The sequence below is a fragment of the Oncorhynchus keta genome, unplaced genomic scaffold (assembly GCF_023373465.1).
Source record: "Oncorhynchus keta strain PuntledgeMale-10-30-2019 unplaced genomic scaffold, Oket_V2 Un_scaffold_1526_pilon_pilon, whole genome shotgun sequence".
Taxonomy (NCBI): domain Eukaryota; kingdom Metazoa; phylum Chordata; class Actinopteri; order Salmoniformes; family Salmonidae; genus Oncorhynchus; species Oncorhynchus keta.
The window spans coordinates 1,402,672-1,429,583 of NW_026290798.1; the positions used below are offsets into that span (position 1 = coordinate 1,402,672).

Sequence of the window (26,912 nt, forward strand, 5' to 3'; positions counted from 1 at the left end):
TCCATTTTGTAAACAGGAGAAGAGCTGAGTGTAGTTCCCTAAATGAGGTTCCCTCTCTCTCCTCCCTTCCTCCCACCCTGCCTCCCGCCTCCCTCACTTTCTCCCTACCTCTACCTCTCTCTCTCTCTCTGAGTCACACACAAACCCAGCTCACACTCCCTCCTGACACAGCCGACTCGGCAGCAGGGTTTAACAGCAGCAGCAGCAGCGGCAGCAGCTTGTCCTGGATTACAAGGCTGTCACATCGGAGTAGACAGACGGTTGTAGTGATGAATTAAATGAAGGATTGTTTTGGTTTTTTGCCTCCTCTGTGTCTTCTACTACACTGTTTTCCAAGTCAGCTGCCTCCCGGGCTTGATTAATTTACAAGGCTGTGCAGAGGCACGCAGAGGGATTTATTTAGAGGCTGGAAGCCAACGCTGAGGGGATCTGAAGAGGAATCGGAAGATAAGGAGCTGACAACACAGACCTGTCCCATATTGATCTTCTGTTTCTCTGTCTCTGTCTGTCTGTCTGTCTGTCTCTCTCTCTCTCTCTCTCTCTCTCTCTCTCTCTCTCTCTCTCTCTCTCTCTCTCTCTCTCTCTATCTCTGTCTCTGTCTCTGTCTCTCTCTTTCTCTCTCTCTCTGTGTCTCTCTCACTCCCTCTTGGAGTGACACCAAACACCTCTGACCCGGAAACAGCCTGTCTGTCAGGCAAGGTGGATGTTAGGATTAAAACCTCTTGAGGATTTCACTGAGTTGCTCCCTTGACGTCTTCTCCTCACCCCACAGTTCTCTCCCCTGAGGCAGGGCTGTGTGAACGGGTCCGAGGGGGGCAGCGGTAGGGGCTGTGAGGAGCGGAGAGGGGCTGTGCCGGGGTCCTCGGGGGCAGAGGAAGAAGCAGCAGCCTGGCCTGGCCTCTATGCGGTTGTGGAAGGGGACAGGGTCAGGGAGCCTGGGGCTGGTTCAGGCTGCAGGGTCTGGTGGTGGGATAGAAAGGCAGGCGCTGCTGCGGCCATCATGGAGAGGAGTGGCTGCATCCCCCTATGCTGGGCCCGGGGCGCCTGTGTTTATGCTCAACACCCTCCACTCCCAAGTATGTACTGTGTACACACAGCAGATATGTTATGCACACTAGGTGCTTCTAGGTAGAGCCTTTTAACCAGTGTTCATCTCAGTGTTCTTTAGAGGTCTTTCTGTTGATGATGGCTGTGTTTGGATGTGTGATGAATATGAATGTGATTTAAGGCTACACTGACTGAATGCTAATTCCCAGAACTCTGCTATAGTTAGAGATGATTGTGATTTAAGGCTACACTGACTGAATGCTAATTCCCAGAACTCTGCTATAGTTAGAGATGATTGTGATTTAAGGCTACACTGACTGAATGCTAATTCCCAGAACTCTGCTATAGTTAGAGATGATTGTGATTTGCCATGCCCTGCTTTATGCAGGTATTATTGCTGCCTCTCCTACTATAACATGCCAAGACGTCAGGTGCACTGAATGGCAATGCCCCAATGTGTACAGTAGCACTGTACCGTAGGTTGCCATAGAGACAAAGGTATTCTTCTGTCATCTGATCACCACAACAAACCAAGCCATGGTGGATATTAAGTTATCCATGGCTGTGAAAGTAATTTGTACAGCATCTAACACAGGGTTTCCCAACTCCAGTCCTCGTTTTTATTGTAGCCCTGGACAAGCACACCGGTTTCAACTAATCATCAGACCCTAAAGGAGTTGAATGAGGTATGTTTGTCCCGGGTTACAACAGAAATGTGTGCTGGTGGGGGTACTGGAGAACCGGAGCTGGGAAACGCTGACTACTGCTGAGCACTGACTTACAGGAGGACTGCTGTCTGTCTGTCCCCTGAACATATTACGGAGCAGAGGGGTGAATTCCCATTAGTCTTGAACTGATTAAGTGTCGGGCAGGGCTGTGATTAGTGTTATTGTGAGGAGAGGGGATAGCTGTTGAAGAACTAGGCCAGGTAGAGCGAGAACTGCCCAGGAACTGCACAGCAGTAGCAGCAGAACTAGTAGTAGTAGAAACAGATTCAGAACAAGTAGTAGTAGAAACAGATTCAGAACTAGTAGAACAGAACTAGTAGTAGTAGAAACAGAACTATCAGCAGTAGAAACAGATTCAGAACTAGTAGTAGTAGAAACAGAACTAGTAGCAGTAGAACAGAACTAGTAGAAACAGAACTAGTAGTAGTATAGTAGAAACAGAACTAGTAGCAGTAGAACAGAACTAGTAGAAACAGAACTAGTAGTAGTATAGTAGAAACAGAACTAGTAGCAGTAGAAACAGATTCATAACTAGTAGCAGTAGAAACAGAACTAGTAGCAGTAGAACAGAACTAGTAGTAGTAGAAACAGAACTATCAGCAGTAGAAACAGAACTAGTAGAAACAGAACTAGTAGTAGTAGAAACAGAACTAGTAGTAGTAGAAACGGAACTAGTAGTAGTAGAAACAGAACTAGTAGTAGTAGAAACGGAACTAGTAGTAGTAGAAACAGAACTAGTAGTAGTATAATAGAAACAGAACTATCAGGAGTAGAAACAGAACTAGTAATAGTAGAAACGGAACTAGTAGTAGTAGAAACGGAACTAGTAGTAGTAGAAACAGAAGTAGTAATAGTAGAAACGGAACTAGTAGTAGTAGAAACGGAACTAGTAGAAACAGAACTAGTAGTAGTAGAAACAGAACTATCAGCAGTAGAAACAGAACTAGTAGAAACAGAACTAGTAGTAGTAGAAACAGAACTAGTAGTAGTAGAAACAGAACTAGTAGTAGTAGAAACGGAACTAGTAGTAGTAGAAACAGAACTAGTAGTAGTAGAAACGGAACTAGTAGTAGTAGAAACGGAACTAGTAGTAGTAGAAACAGAACTAGTAGTAGTAGAAACAGAACTAGTAGTAGTAGAAACAGAACTAGTAATAGTAGAAACGGAACTAGTAGTAGTAGAAACAGAACTAGTAGCAGTAGAAACAGAACTAGTAGAAACAGAAACATATCTAGTAGCAGTAGAAACAGAACTAGCAGCAGTAGCAGTAGAAACATAACTAGTAGAAACAGAACAGAACTAGTAGCAGTAGAAACATAACTAGTAGAAACAGAACAGAACTAGTAGCAGTAGATATAGAACTAGTAGCAGTAGAAACAGAACTAGCAGCAGTAGAAACAGAACTAGTAGCAGTAGATATAGAACTAGTAGCAGTAGAAACAGAACTAGAAGCAGAATCAGTTGAAACAGAACTAGTAGAAACAGAACAGAACTAGTAGCAGTAGATATAGAACTAGTAGCAGTAGAAACAGAACAGAACTAGTAGCAGTAGATATAGAACTAGTAGCAGTAGAAACATAACTAGTAGAAACAGAACAGAACTAGTAGCAGTAGATATAGAACTAGTAGCAGTAGAAACAGAACTAGCAGCAGTAGAAACAGAACTAGCAGCAGTAGAAACAGAACTAGTAGCAGTAGATATAGAACTAGTAGCAGTAGAAACAGAACTAGAAGCAGAATCAGTTGAAACAGAACTAGTAGAAACAGAACAAGTAGCAGTAGAAACAGAACTAGTAGAAACAGAAACATATCTAGTAGCAGTAGAAACAGAACTAGCAGCAGTAGCAACATAAACAGAACTAGTAGCAGTAGAAACAGAACTAGTAGAAACAGAAACATATCTAGTAGCAGTAGAAACAGAACTAGCAGCAGTAGCAGTAGAAACATAACTAGTAGAAACAGAACAGAACTAGTAGCAGTAGAAACATAACTAGTAGAAACAGAACAGAACTAGTAGCAGTAGATATAGAACTAGTAGCAGTAGAAACAGAACTAGCAGCAGTAGAAACAGAACTAGTAGCAGTAGATATAGAACTAGTAGCAGTAGAAACAGAACTAGAAGCAGAATCAGTTGAAACAGAACTAGTAGAAACAGAACAAGTAGCAGTAGAAACAGAACTAGTAGAAACAGAACTAGTAGAAACAGAAACAAATCTAGTAGCAGTAGAAACAGAATCAGAACTAGTAGCAGTAGAAACAGAACTAGTAGAAACAGAAACAGAACTAGTAGCAGTAGAAACAGAATCAGAACTAGTAGCAGTAGAAACAGAACTAGAAGCAGAATCAGTTGAAACAGAACTAGTAGAAACAGAACACGTAGCAGTAGAAACAGAACTAGCAGAAACAGAACTAGTAGAAACAGAAACAGATCTAGTAGCAGTAGAAACAGAATCAGAACTAGTAGCAGTAGAAACAGAACTAGTAGAAACAGAAACAGAACTAGTAGCAGTAGAAACAGAACTAGTAGAAACAGAAACAGAACTAGTAGCAGTAGAAACAGAACTAGCAGCAGTAGAAACAGAACTAGTAGAAACAGAAACAGAACTAGCAGCAGTAGAAACAGAACTAGCAGCAGTAGAAACAGAACTAGTAGCAGTAGAAACAGAACTAGTAGCAGTAGAAACAGAACTAGTAGAAACAGAAACAGAACTAGCAGCAGTAGAAACAGAACTAGCAGCAGTAGAAACAGAACTAGCAGCAGTAGAAACAGAACTAGTAGCAGTAGAAACAGAACTAGTAGAAACAGAAACAGAACTAGCAGCAGTAGAAACAGAACTAGCAGCAGTAGAAACAGAACTAGCAGCAGTAGAAACAGAACCAGCAGCAGAAACAGAAACAGCAGCGGTGGCAGCTGCTTTACTCTCTCCCTGGATACCAGTATCTATCATGAGTCCGGGTGCTTTACTCTCTCCCTGGATACCAGTATCTATCATGAGTCCTGGTGCTTTACTCTCTCCCTGGATACCAGTATCTATCATGAGTCCTGGTGCTTTACTCTCTCCCTGGATACCAGTATCTATCATGAGTCCTGGTGCTTTACTCTCTCCCTGGATACCAGTATCTATCATGAGTCCTGGTGCTTTACTCTCTCCCTGGATACCAGTATCTATCATGAGTCCGGGTGCTTTACTCTCTCCCTGCATACCAGTATCTATCATGAGTCCTGGTGCTTTACTCTCTCCCTGGATACCAGTATCTATCATGAGTCCGGGTGCTTTACATGAGTCCTGGTGCTTTACTCTCCCTGGATACCAGTATCTATCATGAGTCCTGGTGCTTTACTCTCTCCCTGGATACCAGTATCTATCATGAGTCCTGGTGCTTTACTCTCTCCCTGGATACCAGTATCTATCATGAGTCCTGGTGCTTTACTCTCTCCCTGGATACCAGTATCTATCATGAGTCCGGGTGCTTTACTCTCTCCCTGGATACCAGTATCTATCATGAGTCCTGGTGCTTTACTCTCTCCCTGGATACCAGTATCTATCATGAGTCCTGGTGCTTTACTCTCTCCCTGGATACCAGTATCTATCATGAGTCCTGGTGCTTTACTCTCTCCCTGGATACCAGTATCTATCATGAGTCCTGGTGCTTTACTCTCTCCCTGGATACCAGTATCTATCATGAGTCCTGGTGCTTTACTCTCTCCCTGGATACCAGTATCTATCATGAGTCCTGTTGCTTTACTCTCTCCCTGGATACCAGTATCTATCATGAGTCCTGGTGCTTTACTCTCTCCCTGGATACCAGTATCTATCATGAGTCCTGGTGCTTTACTCTCTCCCTGGATACCAGTATCTATCATGAGTCCTGGTGCTTTACTCTCTCCCTGGATACCAGTATCTATCATGAGTCCTGGTGCTTTACTCTCTCCCTGGATACCAGTATCTATCATGAGTCCGGGTGCTTTAGAAAAGCCAGAACAGAATAACACTGGGGAAGTCTTCCCTTCTGTCTTCATCTATTTAGAGGCTCTGGCTCTCCTTCTAACTGCATCCTCCAGGGTTAGTGTAAACGCAGAATATATTAAACCCAGGCAAAGCCTTGATGTAGTTTTTTGGGGGGGCTGGATAGTGTGAGCTGGTACAGTAGGCAGAGGATGAGAGGAAAGGAAGCTTTAATCCAGGGAGGAAGTAGCTCCAGCAGTAGCAGGTCGTAATCCAGGGAGGAAGTAGCTCCAGCAGTAGCAGGTCGTAATCCAGGGAGGAAGTAGCTCCAGCAGTAGCAGGTCGTAATCCAGGGAGGAAGTAGCTCCAGCAGTAGCAGGTCGTAATCCAGGGAGGAAGTAGCTCCAGCAGTAGCAGGTCGTAATCCAGGGAGGAAGTAGCTCCAGCAGTAGCAGGACGTAATCCAGGGAGGAAGTAGCTCCAGCAGTAGCAGGTCGTAATCCAGGGAGGAAGTAGCTCCAGCAGTAGCAGGTCGTAATCCAGGGAGGAAGTAGCTCCAGCAGTAGCAGGTCGTAATCCAGGGAGGAAGTAGCTCCAGCAGTAGCAGGTCGTAATCCAGGGAGGAAGTAGCTCCAGCAGTAGCAGGTCGTAATGAGAAGGTAGGAGTGTAGAGCAGAGCCGTGGGACTGAGGGAGAGAGTCAGTGGGAATCCGCTTCAGTCCCCACAGGCTATAGGATAGATACTGGATGCGTTCTAATTGTCACCCTATTCCCTATAGAGTGCAGTACTTTTGACCAGGGCTCATAGGTTCAGTATGTAGGGAATAGGGTGCTGTTTGGGACGTGACCATACATGCTGCAGAGGCAGCAGGTGTTGTACCCTGAGCACTAACTCCACAGTAAAGGATGGTGATGGTGAAGGTATGGTGCTCCATGTACTGGACATGATGTGATCAGTTCTACTGTACTGTAAAAGGAGGGGTTTTGTTTGAGCCCTTGGTTCATGGTAATGCCGTTGGGGCCAAATGGATCAAATCAGATGTTGTACTGTGACTCACTTGTCCACACACACACACACACACACACACACACACACACACACACACACACACACACACACACACACACACACACACACACACACACACACACACACACACACACACACACACACACACACACACACACACACACACACACACACACACACACACACACACACACACACACACACACACACACCCCACCCCACCCCCAATCAGTCACACTGATCTGTGGTATTTTGTTAACATTTCTTGGTCAAAGCAAGAGATTTCAAAGCCATTAAAAGATAAGGCTTAGTTTTCAGCTGGAGGAATGTTGTGGTCAATGAAACATGTGAGATGCAACAGCATTAAAGGACACTGTCACGTTCTGACCTTAGTTCCTTTTTATGTCTTTGTGTTAGGTTGTTCAGGGCGTGAGTTGGGGTAGGTAGTCTATGTTCTTTTTATATTTCTATGTATTTGGCCTAGTATGGTTCTCAATCAGAGGCAGGTGTCGTTCGTTGTCTCTGATTGAGAATCATACTTAGGTAGCCTGGTTTCCCCATTTTGGTTGTGGGTGTTTAATTTCTGTTTAGTGTCTGTCCACCTGGCAGAACTGTTTCGTTTTCATTTCGGTCTCTTGTTGTTTTTGTCATTCAGTGTTCTGTTCTATTAAATAATCATGAACACTCACCACGCTGCGCTTTGGTCCTCACCTTCTTCCACCAACGAAAACCGTTACAGAAACACCCACCAACCAAGGACCAAGCAGCGTGGTATCGATAAACAGCGTTCTCTGGACTCATGAACATGGGAGGAGATTTTAGATGGTAAGGGACCCACAGGCTGGGGAATATCGCCACCCCAAGGAAGAACCGGGAGGCAGCGAGAGCTGAGCGGCGGCGATACAAGGTTGCAGCACGGCAGGCACGAGAGGCAGCCCTAAAACATTTTTGGGTGGGGGCACACGGGGAGTGTCGGAGTCAGGTTGGAGACCTGAGCCCACACCTCGTGCTTACCGGAGGAAGCGCAGTACTGGTCAGGCACCGAGTTATGCGTTCAAGCGCACGGTGTCGCCGCAAGTGCCATGCGAGAGTAGACATCCAGCCAGGGCGTATTGTGCCGGCCCAGCGTGTTTGGTCTCCGGTACGCCGTTTCGGCCCAGGGTATCCTGCGCCGGTGCTGCATGCAGTGTCTCCGGGGCGCTGGGAGGGTGCAGTGCGTCCTAAGCCTGCGCTCCGCCCATGCCGGGCGAATGTGGGTATTGAGCCTAAGGGAGAGGTGCAAGTGGTATGCACCAGATCTCCAGTGCTCACCCAAAGCCCGGTTCAACCTGTGCCTGCACTCTGGAGAGTCCGGGCTAAAGTGGTCACCCAGCCTGGAGGAGTGGTGCCAAGGCTGCGCACCAGAGCTCCAGTGCTCCCCCACAGCCCGGTCCATCCGGTGCCTCCATCACGCACCAGGCCCCCTGTAGGTCACCCCTGCCTGTGGCAGCCCCACGCACCAGGCTGTCTCTCCGTCATCTCCCTCCCTCTAGTGCCACAGCTTACAGAGACCACCTGGGGAACTATGGAGGGTAGATGGCGTCTGTAGGGGGAAATATAGGCTACTGTGTCGCTACAGGGCCTTGTAGTCCAAACAAGGAGCATGACGCAAAAGGCTAGACCTCAACCTGGAATATAACTTTATTGTCCATATTATTATTATTATTATTATTAGTAGTAGTAGTATTATTATCGTATATATTATTGTCCATGTGTTACAGCGAACAACGGAAATGTGTCTTCTGCTCCGTTCTCAACCCCCCTCTAAGCAGTGGGGCGGCCACTGGAGTTTCAGCAGCTGTACATTGAGGACAATGGCAGTTCAATAGAAAATGCTTTTATCATGGCGCTTACACCCTCTCCTTGTCCTAGTCTGTCATCCCCCACATATTTTAAACTGACCGCCATCATTCCTGTTCCCAAGAACTCTTAGGCTTCACGCCACAATGACTACCGCCCTGTAGCACTTACTTCTTTAATAATGAAGTGCTTTGAGAGGAAGGTTATGGCCCACATTAACTCCATCTTTCCAGACACCCAGACCCACTCCCAATTTGCATACCGCCACAACAGATCCATACACGACGAAGTGCAAAAAGTTCCCTCTGCGCTCACAACAAGCAACCTCTGACAAAAGTCCCTCTACTTCTATTCGAGGTGGAAATGATGAATCAGACACCTTATCGATATCAACCGCTCACAGTCCTCCTAGAATCAGAATGTTTTTGACTCAATGGAGAAACGTAGTCAGAGAAATGCTGATGAATGTCTTGTTCGAGCTGTATGCAACTGGTTCACCTCTGATGCTCACAGGCAATGTGTATTGGAAGAGATTTCTGAATGTTCTTGGCCCAGCATACACCCCTCCAACCAGACATGCTTTATCTACTTAGTTTCTAGATGCAGAGTTCAAGTGAAGGTCAAGCAAATCATAGAGAAAGCTGACTGTATTGCAATCATCTCTGATGGGTGGTCAAATGTTCATGGGCAAGAAATAATTAACTACATCATCTCCACCCCTAAACCAGTATTCTACAAGAGCACAGACACACCGGTCTCTACATTGCAGATGAGCTGAAGGCAGAAGAGAGCCAAGGAAATGGTTAGGTATGTGAAGGGTCATCAAGTTATAGCAGCAATCTACCTCACCAAGCAAAGTGAGAAGAATAAGTGCACCACATTGAAGCTGCCCAGCAGCACCCGTTGGGGTGGTGTTGTCATCATGTTTTACAGTTTCCTGGAGGGAAAGGAGTCTCTCCAAGAAATGGCCATATCACAGTCTGCCGATATGGACAGCCCCATCAAGAGGATCCTCCGGGATTTTGGGAGAGAGTGGTAAAGCAGCCTGAAACTCCTGAAACCTATAGCAGTAGCCATTGCACGGATTGAGGGAGACATTGCCATCCTGTCTCATGTTCAGACTCTGCTTGCAGATGTAAGAGAAGAAATATGAGATGGCAAGAGCATCCTGTCTGGTGCAGAGATCAACAAGGCCTATGGTGTCATCACTACTGTGTCTCGCCACCTTGGCCTGAATGAGGGCAGTCTGGCGAAGTGCAAGGGCTTTGGGATGGAGATACAATATGGCAGTCATGCCAACATATCTCATCAGCCACCTGGTGGAAGGGACTATGTGGATCTGAGACTCTTTCCCCTGTTGCCTCCATCATCCTCCAAATCACACCAACATCAGCTGTCTCAGAGCGCATCTGGTTCTTGGTAGGGAACACACACACCAAAGCACACAACAGGCTGACAAATACAAGGGTTGAAAAATTGGTGGCCATCCAGGCAAATTTGAGGCTTTTTGAGTCTGACAACGAGCCATCCTCAACAAGGTTGGAAAGGGACAGTGAACATGAGGCCTCAGAGTCTGATGTTCAAGAGGTGGACATTGAGGAGGTCTAGAGAGAAGACATGGAAGCCTGAGAGGAAGACAACCAAAGCTTTAGTTTCTAGACTATCATTTACAGATTGTGAGATGCGATGGATCATTGGGGACCATTAGATATTCCCTTTCTTTTGTTGTTCAGTGAAATCATCCCATGTGAAGAGTCAACTCATTTAATTACAGTTCAATTGGTAACTAGTATTTCTATTGGAAGGATTTAATCATTTACAATTACAGTATGTGTACTTATGATAAGGTTAAAGGTTTATGTTTCTGTCTCCATATGATATGGTAAATATATCCAATGCAAAAAACATTTACAGTTATATGGAATTCATATTAATTTGCATATATTTCCGTTCATCCCCATGAATTCCCATATAGTCCCATTAATTCCCATGGAAAGTTTCCACCTCTGAATATTCCCCAAAATGTGCAATCCTAGTCCTGACTCTCTGTGGTCACTAAAGATCCCATGGCACTTATTGTATGAGTATGTGTCTTAACCCCGGTGTCCTGGATAAATTCCCCATCTGGCCCTCATACCATCATGGCCACCTAATCATCCCCAGCTTCCAATTGGCTCATTCATCCCTGTAACTACTCCCCAGGTTGTTGCTGTGTTTGAAAATGTGTTCTCAGTCAACTTACCTGGTAAAATAAGGAATAAATCAAATAGTCTATATGTTCAGACAGGAGTGGATACCAGACCTGATTCCCCCTAGTGAGAGTAGACCAATGAAATGAATCCATCGTCTGCACAGCAAGCAGTTGGGTGAGGTCCTTTCTCTTCAGGACTAGAATTAACAGTCCTGTTCTACATGTCTATGTTCTCTAACCAAGGTTTTGAGACCATGCATTCATTACCTTCTTAGAAATATTGACGTGTGTGTGTGCGTGCGTGCGTGTGTGCGTGCGTGCGTGTGTGTGTGCGCGTGTGTGTGTGTGTGTGTGTGTGCGTGCGTGCGTGCCTGTGCGTGCGTGCATGTGTGAATGTGCGTGCTTCCTCTCAGTGAAAATGTTCTGCACATGCGTGCAGTAGTTCTCGTGCGTTCCTATTTTGTGCATACTTTAGTATTTGACTTTTGTTTTCATTATTGTTCGTGCGTTCACAGTGCGTGCGTACATCGCCTGGCGTAGCTGCTGAATGCTGGCCTCCCTGGAGATAGCCTGGAGAAGCCTGGCCTGGCTGCTGAATGGGCCCTCCCTGGAGATAGCCTGGCCTAGCGCTGAATGGGCCCTCCCTAGATAGCCTGGCCTAGCTGCTGAATGGGCCCTGGGCCCGTGAGATAGCCTGGCCTGGCTGCGTGAATGCCGCCTAGCTGCTGAATGGGCCCTGGAGATAGCCTGTACAGGTGCAGTTGCAGGTTGTCCCTCTGCCTTCCCTGGAGCAGCCATGCTTGCTGCTGAATTGAACACTTCCTCCCTGGAGATAGAAAATGTTCTCAGCTGCATGCCTCCAAATCTAGTTCCTATTTCCTTTGCATAGCCTTTAGTAGCTGAATGGGCCCTCCTAGCTGAATTTGACTTTGTTTTCATTATTGTTCACAGTGCTGAATGGGCGTTACATCTGGAGATAGCCTGGCCTAGCTGCTGAATGGGCCCTCCCTGAGATAGAGATAGCCTGGCCTAGCTGCTGAATGGGCCCTCCCTGGAGATAGCCTGGCCTAGCTGCTGAATGGGCCCTCCCTGGAGATAGCCTGGCCTAGCTGCTGAATGGGCCCTCCCTGGAGATAGCCTGGCCTAGCTGCTGAATGGGCCCTCCCTGGAGATAGCCTGGCCTAGCTGCTGAATGGGCCCTCCCTGGAGATAGCCTGGCCTGAATGGGCCCTCCCTGGAGATAGCTGCTGAATGGGCCCTCCCTGGAGATAGCCTGGCCTAGCTGCTGAATGGGCCCTCCCTGGAGATAGCCTGGCCTAGCTGCTGAATGGGCCCTCCCTGGAGATAGCCTGGCCTAGCTGCTGAATGGGCCCTCCCTGGAGATAGCCTGGCCTAGCTGCTGAATGGGCCCTCCCTGGAGATAGCCTGGCCTAGCTGCTGAATGGGCCCTCCCTGGAGAGATAGCCTGGCCTGGCTGCTGAATGGGCCCTCCCTGGAGATAGCCTGGCCTGGCTGCTGAATGGGCCCTCCCTGGAGATAGCCTGGCCTAGCTGCTGAATGGGCCCTCCCTGGAGATAGCCTGGCCTAGCTGCTGAATGGGCCCTCCCTGGAGATAGCCTGGCCTAGCTGCTGAATGGGCCCTCCCTGGAGATAGCCTGGCCTGGCTGCTGAATGGGCCCTCCCTGGAGATAGCCTGGCCTGGCTGCTGAATGGGCCCTCCCTGGAGATAGCCTGGCCTAGCTGCTGAATGGGCCCTCCCTGGAGATAGCCTGGCCTAGCTGCTGAATGGGCCCTCCCTGGAGATAGCCTGGCCTAGCTGCTGAATGGGCCCTCCCTGGAGATAGCCTGGCCTAGCTGCTGAATGGGCCCTCCCTGGAGATAGCCTGGCCTGGCTGCTGAATGGGCCCTCCCTGGAGATAGCCTGGCCTAGCTGCTGAATGGGCCCTCCCTGGAGATAGCCTGGCCTGGCTGCTGAATGGGCCCTCCCTGGAGATAGCCTGGCCTAGCTGCTGAATGGGCCCTCCCTGGAGATAGCCTGGCCTAGCTGCTGAATGGGCCCTCCCTGGAGATAGCCTGGCCTAGCTGCTGAATGGGCCCTCCCTGGAGATAGCCTGGCCTAGCTGCTGAATGGGCCCTCCCTGGAGATAGCCTGGCCTAGCTGCTGAATGGGCCCTCCCTGGAGATAGCCTGGCCTAGCTGCTGAATGGGCCCTCCCTGGAGATAGCCTGGCCTAGCTGCTGAATGGGCCCTCCCTGGAGATAGCCTGGCCTAGCTGCTGAATGGGCCCTCCCTGGAGATAGCCTGGCCTAGCTGCTGAATGGGCCCTCCCTGGAGATAGCCTGGCCTAGCTGCTGAATGGGCCCTCCCTGGAGATAGCCTGGCCTGGCTGCTGAATGGGCCCTCCCTGGAGATAGCCTGGCCTAGCTGCTGAATGGGCCCTCCCTGGAGATAGCCTGGCCTAGCTGCTGAATGGGCCCTCCCTGGAGATAGCCTGGCCTAGCTGCTGAATGGGCCCTCCCTGGAGATAGCCTGGCCTAGCTGCTGAATGGGCCCTCCCCCTGGAGATAGCCTGGCCTAGCTGCTGAATGGGCCCTCCCTGGAGATAGCCTGGCCTAGCTGCTGAATGGGCCCTCCCTGGAGATAGCCTGGCCTAGCTGCTGAATGGGCCCTGCTGAATGGGCCCTGGAGATAGCCTGGCCTAGCTGCTGAATGGGCCCTCCCTGGAGATAGCCTGGCCTAGCTGCTGAATGGGCCCTCCCTGGAGATAGCCTGGCCTAGCTGCTGAATGGGCCCTCCCTGGAGATAGCCTGGCCTAGCTGCTGAATGGGCCCTCCCTGGAGATAGCCTGGCCTAGCTGCTGATTGGGCCCTCCCTGGAGATAGCCTGGCCTGGCTGCTGAATGGGCCCTCCCTGGAGATAGCCTGGCCTAGCTGCTGCTGATTGGGCCCTCCCTGGAGATAGCCTGGCTGCTGAATGGGCCCTCCCTGGAGATAGCCTGGCCTGGCTGCTGAATGGGCCCTCCCTGGAGATAGCCTGGCCTAGCTGCTGAATGGGCCCTCCCTGGAGATAGCCTGGCCTGGCTGCTGAATGGGCCCTCCCTGGAGATAGCCTGGCCTAGCTGCTGAATGGGCCCTCTGTGAGTTGGGAAAAAGGCCATGTTTTTCTTCACCGCAGCGAAACAGTGGAACAGAAATGTATGGTTGCTCAGTAGTGCTGATGAAGTGCTGTTTGACTTTCATTGGAATTGACACGTGTTGTTATAGCAGCGTTGCTCTGGCCAATGTGGGCTCAGACTACTGTCAATAACTAACCTAGAGAGAAGACTGCAGTCCCACAGTCAATCCCTCTGAGCCACGAGACACTGTTACACAATCTCTTTAGGATGAGACTACAGTACAACCAGAGTAATGAGGTCAATACTCCCACGAGCTAGACAGACAGTGGGCTACTCTATTGATTATATTATCTAAGCTTATATACCAAGCTTTGTCCATACTACAAGGAAATGAAGAATTAATTTGATAACTAAACATCCCACGGCAATGACCTGATGTCAACATCGAATAAACAAGTATTTTGATTGATGTTGGATTGAGTTGAAATAACGAGGAAACAACGTTGTCATGTTTAACCCTGAGGGATAACAACTAGACTCTTATTATCCTATTATCCTATTAGCAGCCTGTTATTATCAGGCTGATATTATTCATGGGATAACCCAGAGTGAGTTGTATCAAGTTCATGTACAGTAATTGAGCCATATATGTCAGTCTTACAATCAGATGAGTGTTATTTGGGGAGTCTGTGGGGACAACATTAAATCTCTGTCCTCTCCTGTATCACCCCTGTTAACCATCTCTCTCATCTCCTAGTCTACTGGCCCTCCAGCCTCTCAGTCACTACAAGGGATGTGTGTGTCCGTCTGTGTCCTATAATGATTAGCCTAACCTGGTAACAGGTCTTTCAGAAACTATAGTAGGGGGATTGGCTGAGGCAGTCAGTAGACATACATGCTAGAAAGTTCCTGATAATGTTGACAAAAGGTTTATTTAGTAGGTCTATTTAAGAGTGTTAAACCTTAAAGATGTTTAACATGAAGACATTTGTCATTCTTCCATACAGTAGGTTCACTCAAGGAGCTTTGTCAGTATGATGAGGCATTTTGTCAAGTCGGCTGATCTCATAAACGTTTCCCGGCAGGTATAACTTTGTCTTCTATGAAAGGATTCTTGGTTGTGTGCGTGCGTGTGTGCGTGCGTGTGTGTGCGTGCGGGAGAGAGTATCTCAGTTAGAGGTGACTGTAGGTCAATCCGTAAACTAGCAGAGTCAGCAGATAGGCTAGGCTATACTTCCCCCTCATCACTGTCCTTGTGCCTGCTCTGCTGCCTGGCTGACTACTGACTGACTGACTACTGACTGACTGACTACTGACTGACTAACTGACTACTGACTGGCGACTGACTGACTGACTACTGACTACTGACTGACTGACTACTGACTGACTGACTACTGACTGACTACTGACTGACTGGCGACTGACTGGCTGACTACTGACCGACTGGCTGACTGGCTGGCTGACTACTGACTGACTGGTGGACTACTGACTGACTACTGACTTACTGGCTGACTACTGTCTTACTGACTGGCTGACGACTGACTGACTGACGGACGACTGACTGACTACTGGCTGACTGGCTGACTACTGACTGACTGGCGGACTACTGACTGACTACTAACTGACTGACTACTGACTGACTGGCTGACTACTGACTGACTGACGACTGACTGACTACTGACTGGCTGACTACTGACTGACTGACTGACTACTGACTGACTGACTACTGACTGACTAACTGACTACTGACTGGCTGACTACTGACTGACTGGCTGAGGACTGACTGACTGACTACTGGCTGACTGGCTGACTACTGACTGACTGGCGGACTACTGACTGACTACTAACTGACTGACTACTGACTGACTGGCTGACTACTGACAAACTACTAACTGACTGACTACTGACTGACTGACTGACTACTGACTGACTGACTGACTGACTGACTGACTACTGACTGACTACTGACTGACTGACTACTGACTGACTGACTACTGACTGACTGACTGGCGACTGACTGACTGACTGACTACTGACCGACAACTGACAGACTACTGACTGACTGACTACTGACTGACTGGCTGACTCCTGACTGGCTGACTACTGACTGGCTGACTGACTGACTACTGACTGGCTGACTACTGACTGACTACTGACTGACGACTGACAGACTACTGACTGACTGGCTGACTACTGACTGACTACTGACTGACGACTGACAGACTACTGACTGGGTGGGGATTCCTATGAGTTGGGAGAAATCAGCCAATGAAAAATAAGAAAATGTACTACTTTAAAATGGAGATAGTATGGGCAGCACCATTGAGGCTGTCACAGACATTTTAATGGCACAGATACAAAGATGAGTCCTCTATCGATCTCTATGCCCTATTGTTCACATGTGTATCTTCCATCTAAATGGTCCTACCTGATCTGGTCATTGATCTGTCTTTGAGGACATGTATTTCCATTGTTAGAAGAAAAAAATATCTTTATATATATATATATTCATAAATAAAAATTCCATTGTTAGAGCGGTCGCTTGACTATCTTGTCAGTATAATTGACAATCTTTCCTCACATTCACAAAAGGTTTGTGTTGCCCTCCTATCCTCCTATCAACCATGTTGTCCTCCCAGGCCGGCCCTCCTATCCTCCTATCAACCATGTTGTTGTCCTCCCAGGCCGGCCCTACTGTCCTCCTATCAACCATGTTGTTGTCCTCCCAGGCCGGCCCTCCTATCAACCATGTTGTTGTCCTCCCAGGCCGGCCCTCCTATCAACCATGTTGTTGTCCTCCCAGGCCGGCCCTCCTATCCTCCTATCAACCATGTTGACTCCTCCCAGGCCGGCCCTCCTATCAACCATGTTGTTGTCCTCCCAGGCCGGCCCTCCTATCCTCCTATCAACCATGTTGACTCCTCCCAGGCCGGCCCTCCTATCAACCATGTTGTTGACTCCTCCTCCAAGGCCGGCCCTACTGTCCTCCTATCAACCATGTTGACTCCTCCCAGGCCGGCCCTCCTATCAACCATGTTGTTGTCCTCCCAGGCCGGCCCTCTTATCCTCCTATCAACCATGTTGACTCCTCCCAGGCCGGCCCTCCTATCCTCCTATCAACCATGTTGACTCCTCCCAGGCCGGCCCTCCTATCCTCCTATCAACCATGTTGACTCCTCCCAGGCCGGCCCTCCTGTCATCCAATCTACCATGTTGGCTGGGCTCCCACTAAGCACGCCTTGTTTACTCAACTCCGTCTGTCACCAAGCCAATCACAGCCTGCCTCTCTCTTCCTGTGGAACTGAACTCCATTCTGTCTTGCCTGGGTAACAGCAGCCACGGTGGAGTTAGGCTAGCAGCCTGACTGTGTTCACAGCATTCACATTATTCACAGGACTGTGTTGTGTTGTGGAGCTGGAGGACTCTGTTGTGAATATAGACAGGCTTCTGGGCTTGCCTCGCCTTCCCCTCAGCTCAGGAAGAGAGAGGAGCTATGTTGTGTTGCAGAGAGGACTCTGGCCTCGCCCCCCTCAGTTCAGTCCAGGAAGAGCTCTACCATGAAACAGCAGTGACATGTTGATCACAGCACAGGCTTCTCCTCTTCTCAGCCAGGAAGAGCTCTGTGCCGTGTGAGGAGACAGGAGTGATGACTCACTGTGGCTCCTGAGCGGACAGGACGCATTGTGATAACCAGGATGTGACGTGACTGGACAGGAAAGACGTGAATGTGTTGTTCACTTTGTATGTGTGTGTATGGGAGAGAGAGAGAGAGAGAGAGAGAGAGAGAGAGAGAGAGAGAGAGAGAGAGAGAGAGAGAGAGAGGAATGTGTGGGTAAGAAGAAGTGTGTTTGTGCCTGGAAGAAACCAAGAAGAATTCCCATGGACCTGTCGATTCTCTACTGTGTAACCTAGTGGACATATTCTACTGGGTAACCTCGTAGACATACTCTACTGTGTAACCTCGTGGACATACTCTACTGTGTAACCTAGTGGACATTCTCTACTGTGTAACCTAGTGGACATATTCTACTGGGTAACCTCGTAGACATACTCTACTGTGTAACCTCGTGGACATACTCTACTGTGTAACCTCGTGGACATACTCTACTGTAACCTCGTGGACATACTCTACTGGGTAACCTCGTGGACATACTCTACTGTGTAACCTCGTGGACAGACTCTACTGTGTAACCTAGTGGACATATTCTACTGGGTAACCTAGTGTGCTGTTGCTATAGCACTAATGTTGTCACTACGGAACTCTACAGTGGAGTGTACCTGCTGGCCCTTCATCAGTAAAGGTAGGAGGACTGACTGATTGGGCTGTTGTTGCTGTGCTGGTGTTAGATCAGAATATTAGTGTTTGAATTGAGTTTGACAGGAGTTTATTAATGAACAACTCTGAAAGGAAGTTGACCAGTCGTGGGCTCAAATGGACCAGTTGTGTCTGTACTGATCTCCATTGCTTCAATGTTGTCTGACTGATTGTCAAGAGTTAGGATATTTACCTCTGTCTTCATACATGTGTTCTGCCTGGGTTACCAGAAAGTAACATCGAAGAGGTCGCCATCTGAGAATGTGTGTGTTTTGGTGTTAAGGGCAGGTTTTCCTGTGGTGCTCTATTCTAGTGATGTTACCAACAGCAGATACAGTCAGGAAGGCTGAGGAATGTCACTGAGCTGCTCTGGGTCAGTCTTTCCAAAACACTAGAAAAGCCATGTTTTAACAAGCACAGCGGTACTGTCTTGGCTGTACCTATTACCACACACACACACACACACACACACACACACACACACACACACACACACACACACACACACACACACACACACACACACACACACACACACACACACACACACACACACACACACACACACACACACACACACACACACACACACACACACACACACACACACACACACACACACACACACACACACACACACACACACACCAAATTTCACCCCTGACCGTTTCTACCCCAATCCAAACAGCTTCTGTATAATGGCCCCAGTTTGTGGTTCGTGAGGAGGGTTGTTGTAATGCTGGCAGTGCTTCTGACAGTGCTGCTCCCTGCTCACTCTCCAAAGCCACCCAGCTGTCTGGCCAGCCTACTGTAGCAAGCCCAGCTCAGACCACTTCAACCTGCAGACCTCACTGTTATCTGTCAGTCTGTCCAGCCTACTGTAGCAAGCCCAGCTCAGACCACTTCAACCTGCAGACCTCACTGTTATCTGTCAGTCTGTCCAGCCTACTGTAGCAAGCCCAGCTCAGACCACTTCAACCTGCAGACCTCACTGTTATCTGTCAGTCTGTCCAGCCTACTGTAGCAAGCCCAGCTCAGACCACTTCAACCTGCAGACCTCACTGTTATCTGTCAGTCTGTCCAGCCTACTGTAGCAAGCCCAGCTCAGACCACTTCAACCTGCAGACCTCACTGTTATCTGTCAGTCTGTCCAGCCTACTGTAGCAAGCCCAGCTCAGACCACTTCAACCTGCAGACCTCACTGTTATCTGTCAGTCTGCAAGCCCAGCTCAGACCACTTCAACCTGCAGACCTCACTGTTATCTGTCAGTCTGTCCAGCCGTCCGTTTGTCTGTTCTATTCTCTCCAGTCCACTTTTGTTACTGATTACAGATTAAGTTATAATGGTGAGAAAGTTACACAGTCGTCTAGTGGGAATTCACCTGAAGCCTCCTCTCTCTCTACCTCCTCTATCTCTCTACCTCCTCTATCTCCTCTATCTCTCTCCCTCTCTCTCTCTCTCTCTCTCTCTCTCTACCTCCTCTATCTCCTCTCTCTCTCTCTCTCTCTCTCTACCTCTCTCTCCTCTCTCTCTCTCTCTCTCTCTCTCTCTCTCTCTCTCTCTCTCTCTCTCTCTCACTCTCTCTTTACCTCCTCTCTCTCTCTCTTTGCATCCCTCCTCTCTCTCTCTCTCTCTTTCTCTCTCTACTTCCCCTATCTCTCGCTCTCTCTGTCTACCTCTCCCTCCCCTATCTCTCTCTTTGCATCCCTCCTCTCTCTCTCTCTCTCTCTCTCTCTCTCTCTCTCTCTCTCTCTCTCTCTCTCTCTCTCTCTCTCTCTCTCTCTCCTCTCTCTCTCTCTCTCTCTCTCTCTCTCTTTGCTCTCTCTCTCTTTGCATCTCTCTCTCTCTCTCTCTCTCTCTCTCTCTCTCTCTCTCTCTCTCTCTCTCTCTCTCTCTCTCTCTCTCCCCTCTGTCTCTCTACCTTCAGAATATGACAGACAGCTAGCCCCCACCAAAGGAAGCATGGCGTCAGCGTACCTGGACCCCAACCTGAACCACCATGCTGGGTTGGGCGGTGGGGTGTCGAAGCCGGGGACCATGGACCGCGTGCTCAAGATCCACCACTACTTGGAGAGCAACAGTGAACCATCCACCTGGGCCAGCCACATCCGCCACGGAGACGCCACTGACATCAGGGTGAGCTGAGCAGCTGATTGGGTAAACACAGTTTACCACAGTTACAGCAACTATGCTTCTTTAGGTTACTGTCTGTATAGTCTCTCCCTATCATTCGTACAGTAGGGACACATACTGTCCATACAGACAGACAGTTACCTATCAACTCTACCAACTAGACAGACAGTTACCTATCAACTCTACCAACTAGACAGACAATTACCTATCAACTCTACCAACTAGACAGACAGTTACCTATCAACTCTACCAACTAGACAGACAGTTACCTATCAACTCTACCAACTAGACAGACAGTTACCTATCAACTCTACCAACTAGACAGACAATTACCTATCAACTCTACCAACTAGACAGACAGACAGACAGACAATTACCTATCTACTCTACCTACTAGACAGACAGACAGTTACCTATCAACACCCTGAGTGTCCCAAATGGCTCCCTGTTCCCTATACAGCCCTATAGTCACTGGTCAAAAGAAGTGCACTATTGCTGCTTTTCAACTTTAACATCCGTGTTACACTAGTTCTGCCCCTGAACAGGCAGTTAACCCACTGTTCCTAGGCCGTCATTGAAAATAAGAATTTGTTCTTAACTGACTTGCCTAGTTAAATAAAGGTCAAATAAAAAAATACACCCTAATGTTATACTAGGGAAATTGTGTTTCCATAGCTAGGGCTGACATTGAGGACTTGTGAGAAGGTGCTTTGTGAGAAGGTGTTAAAGTCCACAGTTTGCCAATGTTATGTAAATGCCAGCTGAAAAGTACCAGTGGCCTGGCTTTGGCCCCAGGTGAGAGCAAGTCCACCGGAGCCATGGCCCAGTGGGACACGGGTGCCGGCCTGCTTAAGGCTTCCAAATGGTTTCCAGCCAAAACAGTTAGGAAGAGTTAGTGAATATATTATGATGCCATTTTGTGCCGTTTAGTTCGTTTTGGATTTCGATAAGGGTTTACCCGGCTGTTCAGGCACACATCTTTCTTGAGGCAAGCCAAAGTCAGTAGCTGAAGTCTAGGCCCCTTTGTTGGTGATTGGTCAACAGTAGATATTGTTCAATAAAGACTTTGTTGGTTATTGTTTATTTCACTTTATATATTCACTTTATATATAATCTACCTCACTTGCTTTGGCAAAGTTAACACATGTTTCTCATGCCAATAAAGCCCTTGAATTGAATTGAAATTGAATTGATTGGTCAACATTAGGCATTGTTCAATAAAGACTTTGTTGTCATTCAATGAAAGACGACCTGCTTTTATGCAATTTTTTAAATTGAGAAATACTGCACCAAACGTCTTAGTTAGATGTAAAATTGCTCAACCAAGATCTCCTCCGCATAAACGTCCATTTGAATGACAGATTTCTTGAGTGATCTTAGATTAATTCTGACTATTTTGCTGATGTGTACTCTGGCTACGGCTTCTCTAAATGGACAAACAGTACTATTGTGTATTTTTTCTAGTTTTTCAAGCAAAGGTTTTTTAAGGGAGTATGCGAGGACACTCATTCAGTTCGCCTAGACGACTTCAGGCTAGCCACCAGCTGAACTGAGGCATGCTAGCGCCTTTAGATGGAAACAGAGCATTTTGGGCCTTTTTGCTAAAACACTGTATGGAAATGTGTCATATGTAGACAGTCATTTGGGACTTGAGCGTCTCACTGTAGAACTCCCCCTATTACCTGGGCGATGTTCCTTCCTTGAGCGTCTCACTGTAGAACTCCCCCTATCACCTGGGCGATGTTCCTTCCTTGAGCGTCTCACTGTAGAACTCCCCCTGTCACCTGGGCGATGTTCCTTCCTTGAGCGTCTCACTGTAGAACTCCCCCTGTCACCTGGGCGATGTTCCTTCCTTGAGCGTCTCACTGTAGAACTCCCCCTGTCACCTGGGCGATGTTCCTTCCTTGAGCGTCTCACTGTAGAACTCCCCCGGTCACCTGGGCGATGTTCCTTCCTTGAGCATCTCACTGTAGAACTCCCCCTGTCACCTGGGCGATGTTCATTTAACATTTACATTTTAGTCATTTACCAGACACTCTTATCCAGAGCGACTTCCAGGAGCAATTCAGGTTAAGTGCCTTGCTCAAGGGCACATCGGCAGATGTTTCAACCAGCCGGCTCAGGGATTCGAACCAGCAACCTTTTGGTTACTGGCCCAATGCTCTTAACCGCTAGGCTACCTGCCGTTCAGTAGGTCCCACTGTAGCTACAATGTTTTGTAACAGAAAATGAAAACAAGTTTTCTTATTAGACAAATTCACTTAGTACCTCGGACTACATCACAATTTTAAAGTGTTTCAAAACGTTTTCTCCCTACTGGACACAACCCGGGTATTTATGAGGTTGACATTTCTACATTTAGTGTCTTCCATCCCCGTTAGGTTTAATAATGACTTCTATTCAGATGAAACAAGACAGAGAGTTTAGGAGGTGAAAAGAATAGCTAGTTAAACAGGTGATTAAACAGGTGTTTCTTGGAAAAGATTCCAAAAGGCTTTGCTACCACATCTCTTCTGTTAGGTGTCTGGCTCTGGAATGGCAAAGCGCTTCATTTCAAAGTAGACTGCTTCTAATTTATGCTTCAATGGCCTCTAACTTCAATACCTGAAGTAGTGATGCCAGATGATGTTGAGGGATGTGATGGAACATGTCATCCCTGAAAGAGATGGGGAGGTCGTCTCGTTAATCATTTTAACCAAGCAGGGGTGTCACTTCTCAGATTGTGTCATAAGCCCCATAGTGGCATTTCAATGATGGATTATTTAACCCGCCCCATTCCTCTTCCCTTGCTTCTGCACACAATGACAATCTCTTCCTGGAAGAGAGAGAGAGGACGATCTATCATTCAGTGTAACTCTGCCAAGCTGTTCTTTCTATTCTATCTACTGTTATAGATAGATGGTTCTCCTGGAGTCCTCATGTCACCCCTGGACTACAGGGATGGATGGGTGAATAGATGGTTCTCCTGGACTACAGGGATGGATGGGTGAATAGATGGTTCCCCTGGAGTCCTCAAGTCACCCCTGGACTACAAGGATGGATGGGTGAATAGATGGTTCTCCTGGACTATAGGGATGGATGGGTGAATAGGTGGTTCTCCTGGACTACAGGGATGGATGGGTGAATAGATGGTTCTCCTGGACTACAGGGATGGATGGGTGAATAGATGGTTCCCCTGGAGTCCTCAAGTCACCCCTGGACTACAAGGATGGATGGGTGAATAGATGGTTCTCCTGGATGACAGGGATGGATGGGTGAATAGATGGTTCTCCTGGACTACAGGGATGGATGGGTGAATAGATGGTTCCCCTGGAGTCCTCAAGTCACCCCTGGACTACAAGGATGGATGGGTGAATAGATGGTTCTCCTGGATGACAGGGATGGATGGGTGAATAGGTGGTTCTCCTGGACTACAGGGATGGATGGGTGAATAGATGGTTCCCCTGGAGTCCTCAAGTCACCCCTGGACTACAGGGATGGATGGGTGAATAGATGGTTCTCCTGGACTATAGGGATGGATGGATGGGTGAATAGGTGGTTCTCCTGGACTACAGGGATGGATGGGTGAATAGATGGTTCTCCTGGACTACAGGGATGGATGGGTGAATAGATGGTTCTCCTGGACTACAGGGATGGATGGGTGAATAGATGTCACCCCTTGACTACAGGGATGGATGGGTGAATAGATGGTTCTCCTGGACTATAGGGATGGATGGATGGGTGAATAGGTGGTTCTCCTGGACTACAGGGATGGATGGGTGAATAGATGGTTCTCCTGGACTACAGGGATGGATGGGTGAATAGATGGTTCTCCTGGACTACAGGGATGGATGGGTGAATAGATGGTTCTCCTGGACTACAGGGATGGATGGGTGAATAGATGGTTCTCCTGGACTACAGGGATGGATGGGTGAATAGATGGTTCTCCTGGACTACAGGGATGGATGGGTGAATAGATGGTTCTCCTGGACTACAGGGATGGATGGGTGAATAGATGTCACCCCTGGACTACAGGGATGGATGGGTGAATAGATGGTTCTCCTGGACTACAGGGATGGATGGGTGAATAGATGGTTCTCCTGGACTACAGGGATGGATGGGTGAATAGATGGTTCTCCTGGACTACAGGGATGGATGCGTGAATAGATGGTTCTCCTGGACTACAGGGATGGATGGGTGAATAGATGGTTCTCCTGGACTACAGGGATGGATGGGTGAATAGATGGTTCTCCTGGACTACAGGGATGGATGGGTGAATAGGTGGTTCTCCTGGACTACAGGGATGGATGGGTGAATAGATGGTTCTCCTGGACTGGTTCTCATGGTCACCCCTGGACTACAGGGATGGATGGGTGAATAGATGGTTCTCCTGGACTACATGGTTCTCCTGGATGGATGGATGGGTGAATAGGTGGTTCTCCTGGACTACAGGGATGGATGGGTGAATAGATGGTTCTCCTGGACTACAGGGATGGATGGGTGAATAGATGGTTCTCCTGGACTACAGGGATGGATGGGTGAATAGATGGTTCTCCTGGACTACAGGGATGGATGGGTGAATAGATGGTTCTCCTGGACTACAGGGATGGATGGGTGAATAGATGGTTCTCCTGGACTACAGGGATGGATGGGTGAATAGATGGTTCTCCTGGACTACAGGGATGGATGGGTGATAGATGGTTCTCCTGGACTACAGGGATGGATGGTGGTGAATAGATGGTTCTCCTGGACTACAGGGATGGATGGGTGAATAGATGGTTCTCCTGGACTACAGGGATGGATGGGTGAATAGATGGTTCTCCTGGACTACAGGGATGGATGGGTGAATAGATGGTTCTCCTGGACTACAGGGATGGATGGATAGATGGTTCTCCTGGAGGGATGGAGATGGTTCTCCTGGACTACAGGGATGGATGGGTGAATACAGGGATGGATGGGTGAATAGATGGTTCTCCTGGACTACAGGGATGGATGGGTGAATAGATGGTTCTCCTGGACTACAGGGATGGATGGGTGAATAGATGGTTCTCCTGGACTACAGGGATGGATGGGTGAATAGATGGTCTCCTGGACTACAGGGATGGATGGGTGAATAGATGGTTACAGGGATGGATGGGTGAATAGATGGTTCTCCTGGACTACAGGGATGGATGGGTGAATAGATGGTTCTCCTGGACTACAGGGATGGATGGGTGAATAGATGGTTCTCCTGGACTACAGGGATGGATGGGTGAATAGATGGTTCTCCTGGACTACAGGGATGGATGGGTGAATAGATGGTTCTCCTGGACTACAGGGATGGATGGGTGAATAGATGGTTCTCCTGGACTACAGGGATGGATGGGTGAATAGATGGTTCTCCTGGACTACAGGGATGGGATGGATGGACTACAGGGATGGATGGGTGAATAGATGGTTCTCCTGGACTACAGGGATGGATGGGTGAATAGATGGTTCTCCTGGACTACAGGGATGGATGGGTGAATAGATGTCACCCCTGGACTACAGGGATGGATGGGTGAATAGATGGTTCTCCTGGACTACAGGGATGGATGGGTGAATAGATGGTTCTCCTGGACTACAGGGATGGATGGGTGAATAGATGGTTCTCCTGGACTACAGGGATGGATGGGTGAATAGATGGTTCTCCTGGACTACAGGGATGGATGGGTGAATAGATGGTTCTCCTGGACTACAGGGATGGATGGGTGAATAGATGTCACCCCTGGACTACAGGGATGGATGGGTGAATAGGTGGTTCTCCTGGACTACAGGGATGGATGGGTGAATAGATGGTTCTGGACTCAGGGATGGATGGGTACAGGGATGGATGGGGTGAATAGATGGTTCTCCTGGACTACAGGGATGGATGGGTGAATAGATGTCACTGGACCTGGACTACAGGGATGGATGGGTGAATAGATGGTTCTCCTGGACTACAGGGATGGATGGGTGAATAGATGGTCACTCCTGGACTACAGGGATGGATGGGTGAATAGATGGTTCTCCTGGACTACAGGGATGGATGGGCCAAGGAATGCCCTCCCCACTGCTGTCTGTCACACTACCAATATGTCACTATGACTGCTTTTCATTTATCTATATCTCCTGCCCTCTGAATCACAAACTACAATCTGTAGGACAGTTCATTACTGTCAATTACTGTCAATCAAACTCTTTGTCCGCAAAGGGAATAGGGTGCCATTTGGAACACAGCCATACTGATCTTTTAGGGATTATGACTGACGTGTTGTTGATTTGAATCTCATCTCTGAGTGATTCCTCCTCTAACCTCAGTGTGTATACTGTCTACACGTCTGTTCATTGACATTGACTGAAATTAATTTCAGAGTGACTCTATATAAGTGTGTGTCTACACGTGTGTCTCCTGACAGGGTGTCATCCAGAAGATAGCAGACATCCACAAGGTGAAGTGTGTTTCCTGTCTGGGCCTGCGTCTCAGCCACCTGCGCTCAGGGAACATCCACTGGCTGCACCCCGACATGGGGGTGTCCCGCGTCAGGGAGAGGTACGAGCTGCTCCACCCTCAGGACGAGTGGAGGTAA

The 26,912-nt window shown here is 48.3% G+C and overlaps 1 protein-coding gene across 1 annotated transcript; it reads left to right on the forward strand.

The window, feature by feature from the left end:
- Positions 1-26,912, forward strand: LOC127927549 (focal adhesion kinase 1-like). Its single transcript, XM_052514079.1, has 3 exons — positions 1-1,076; positions 20,141-20,349; positions 26,742-26,912. The coding sequence occupies exons 1-3, from the start codon at positions 1,001-1,003 to the stop codon at positions 26,910-26,912; spliced, it is 456 nt and encodes a 151-aa protein (XP_052370039.1). The 5' UTR covers positions 1-1,000.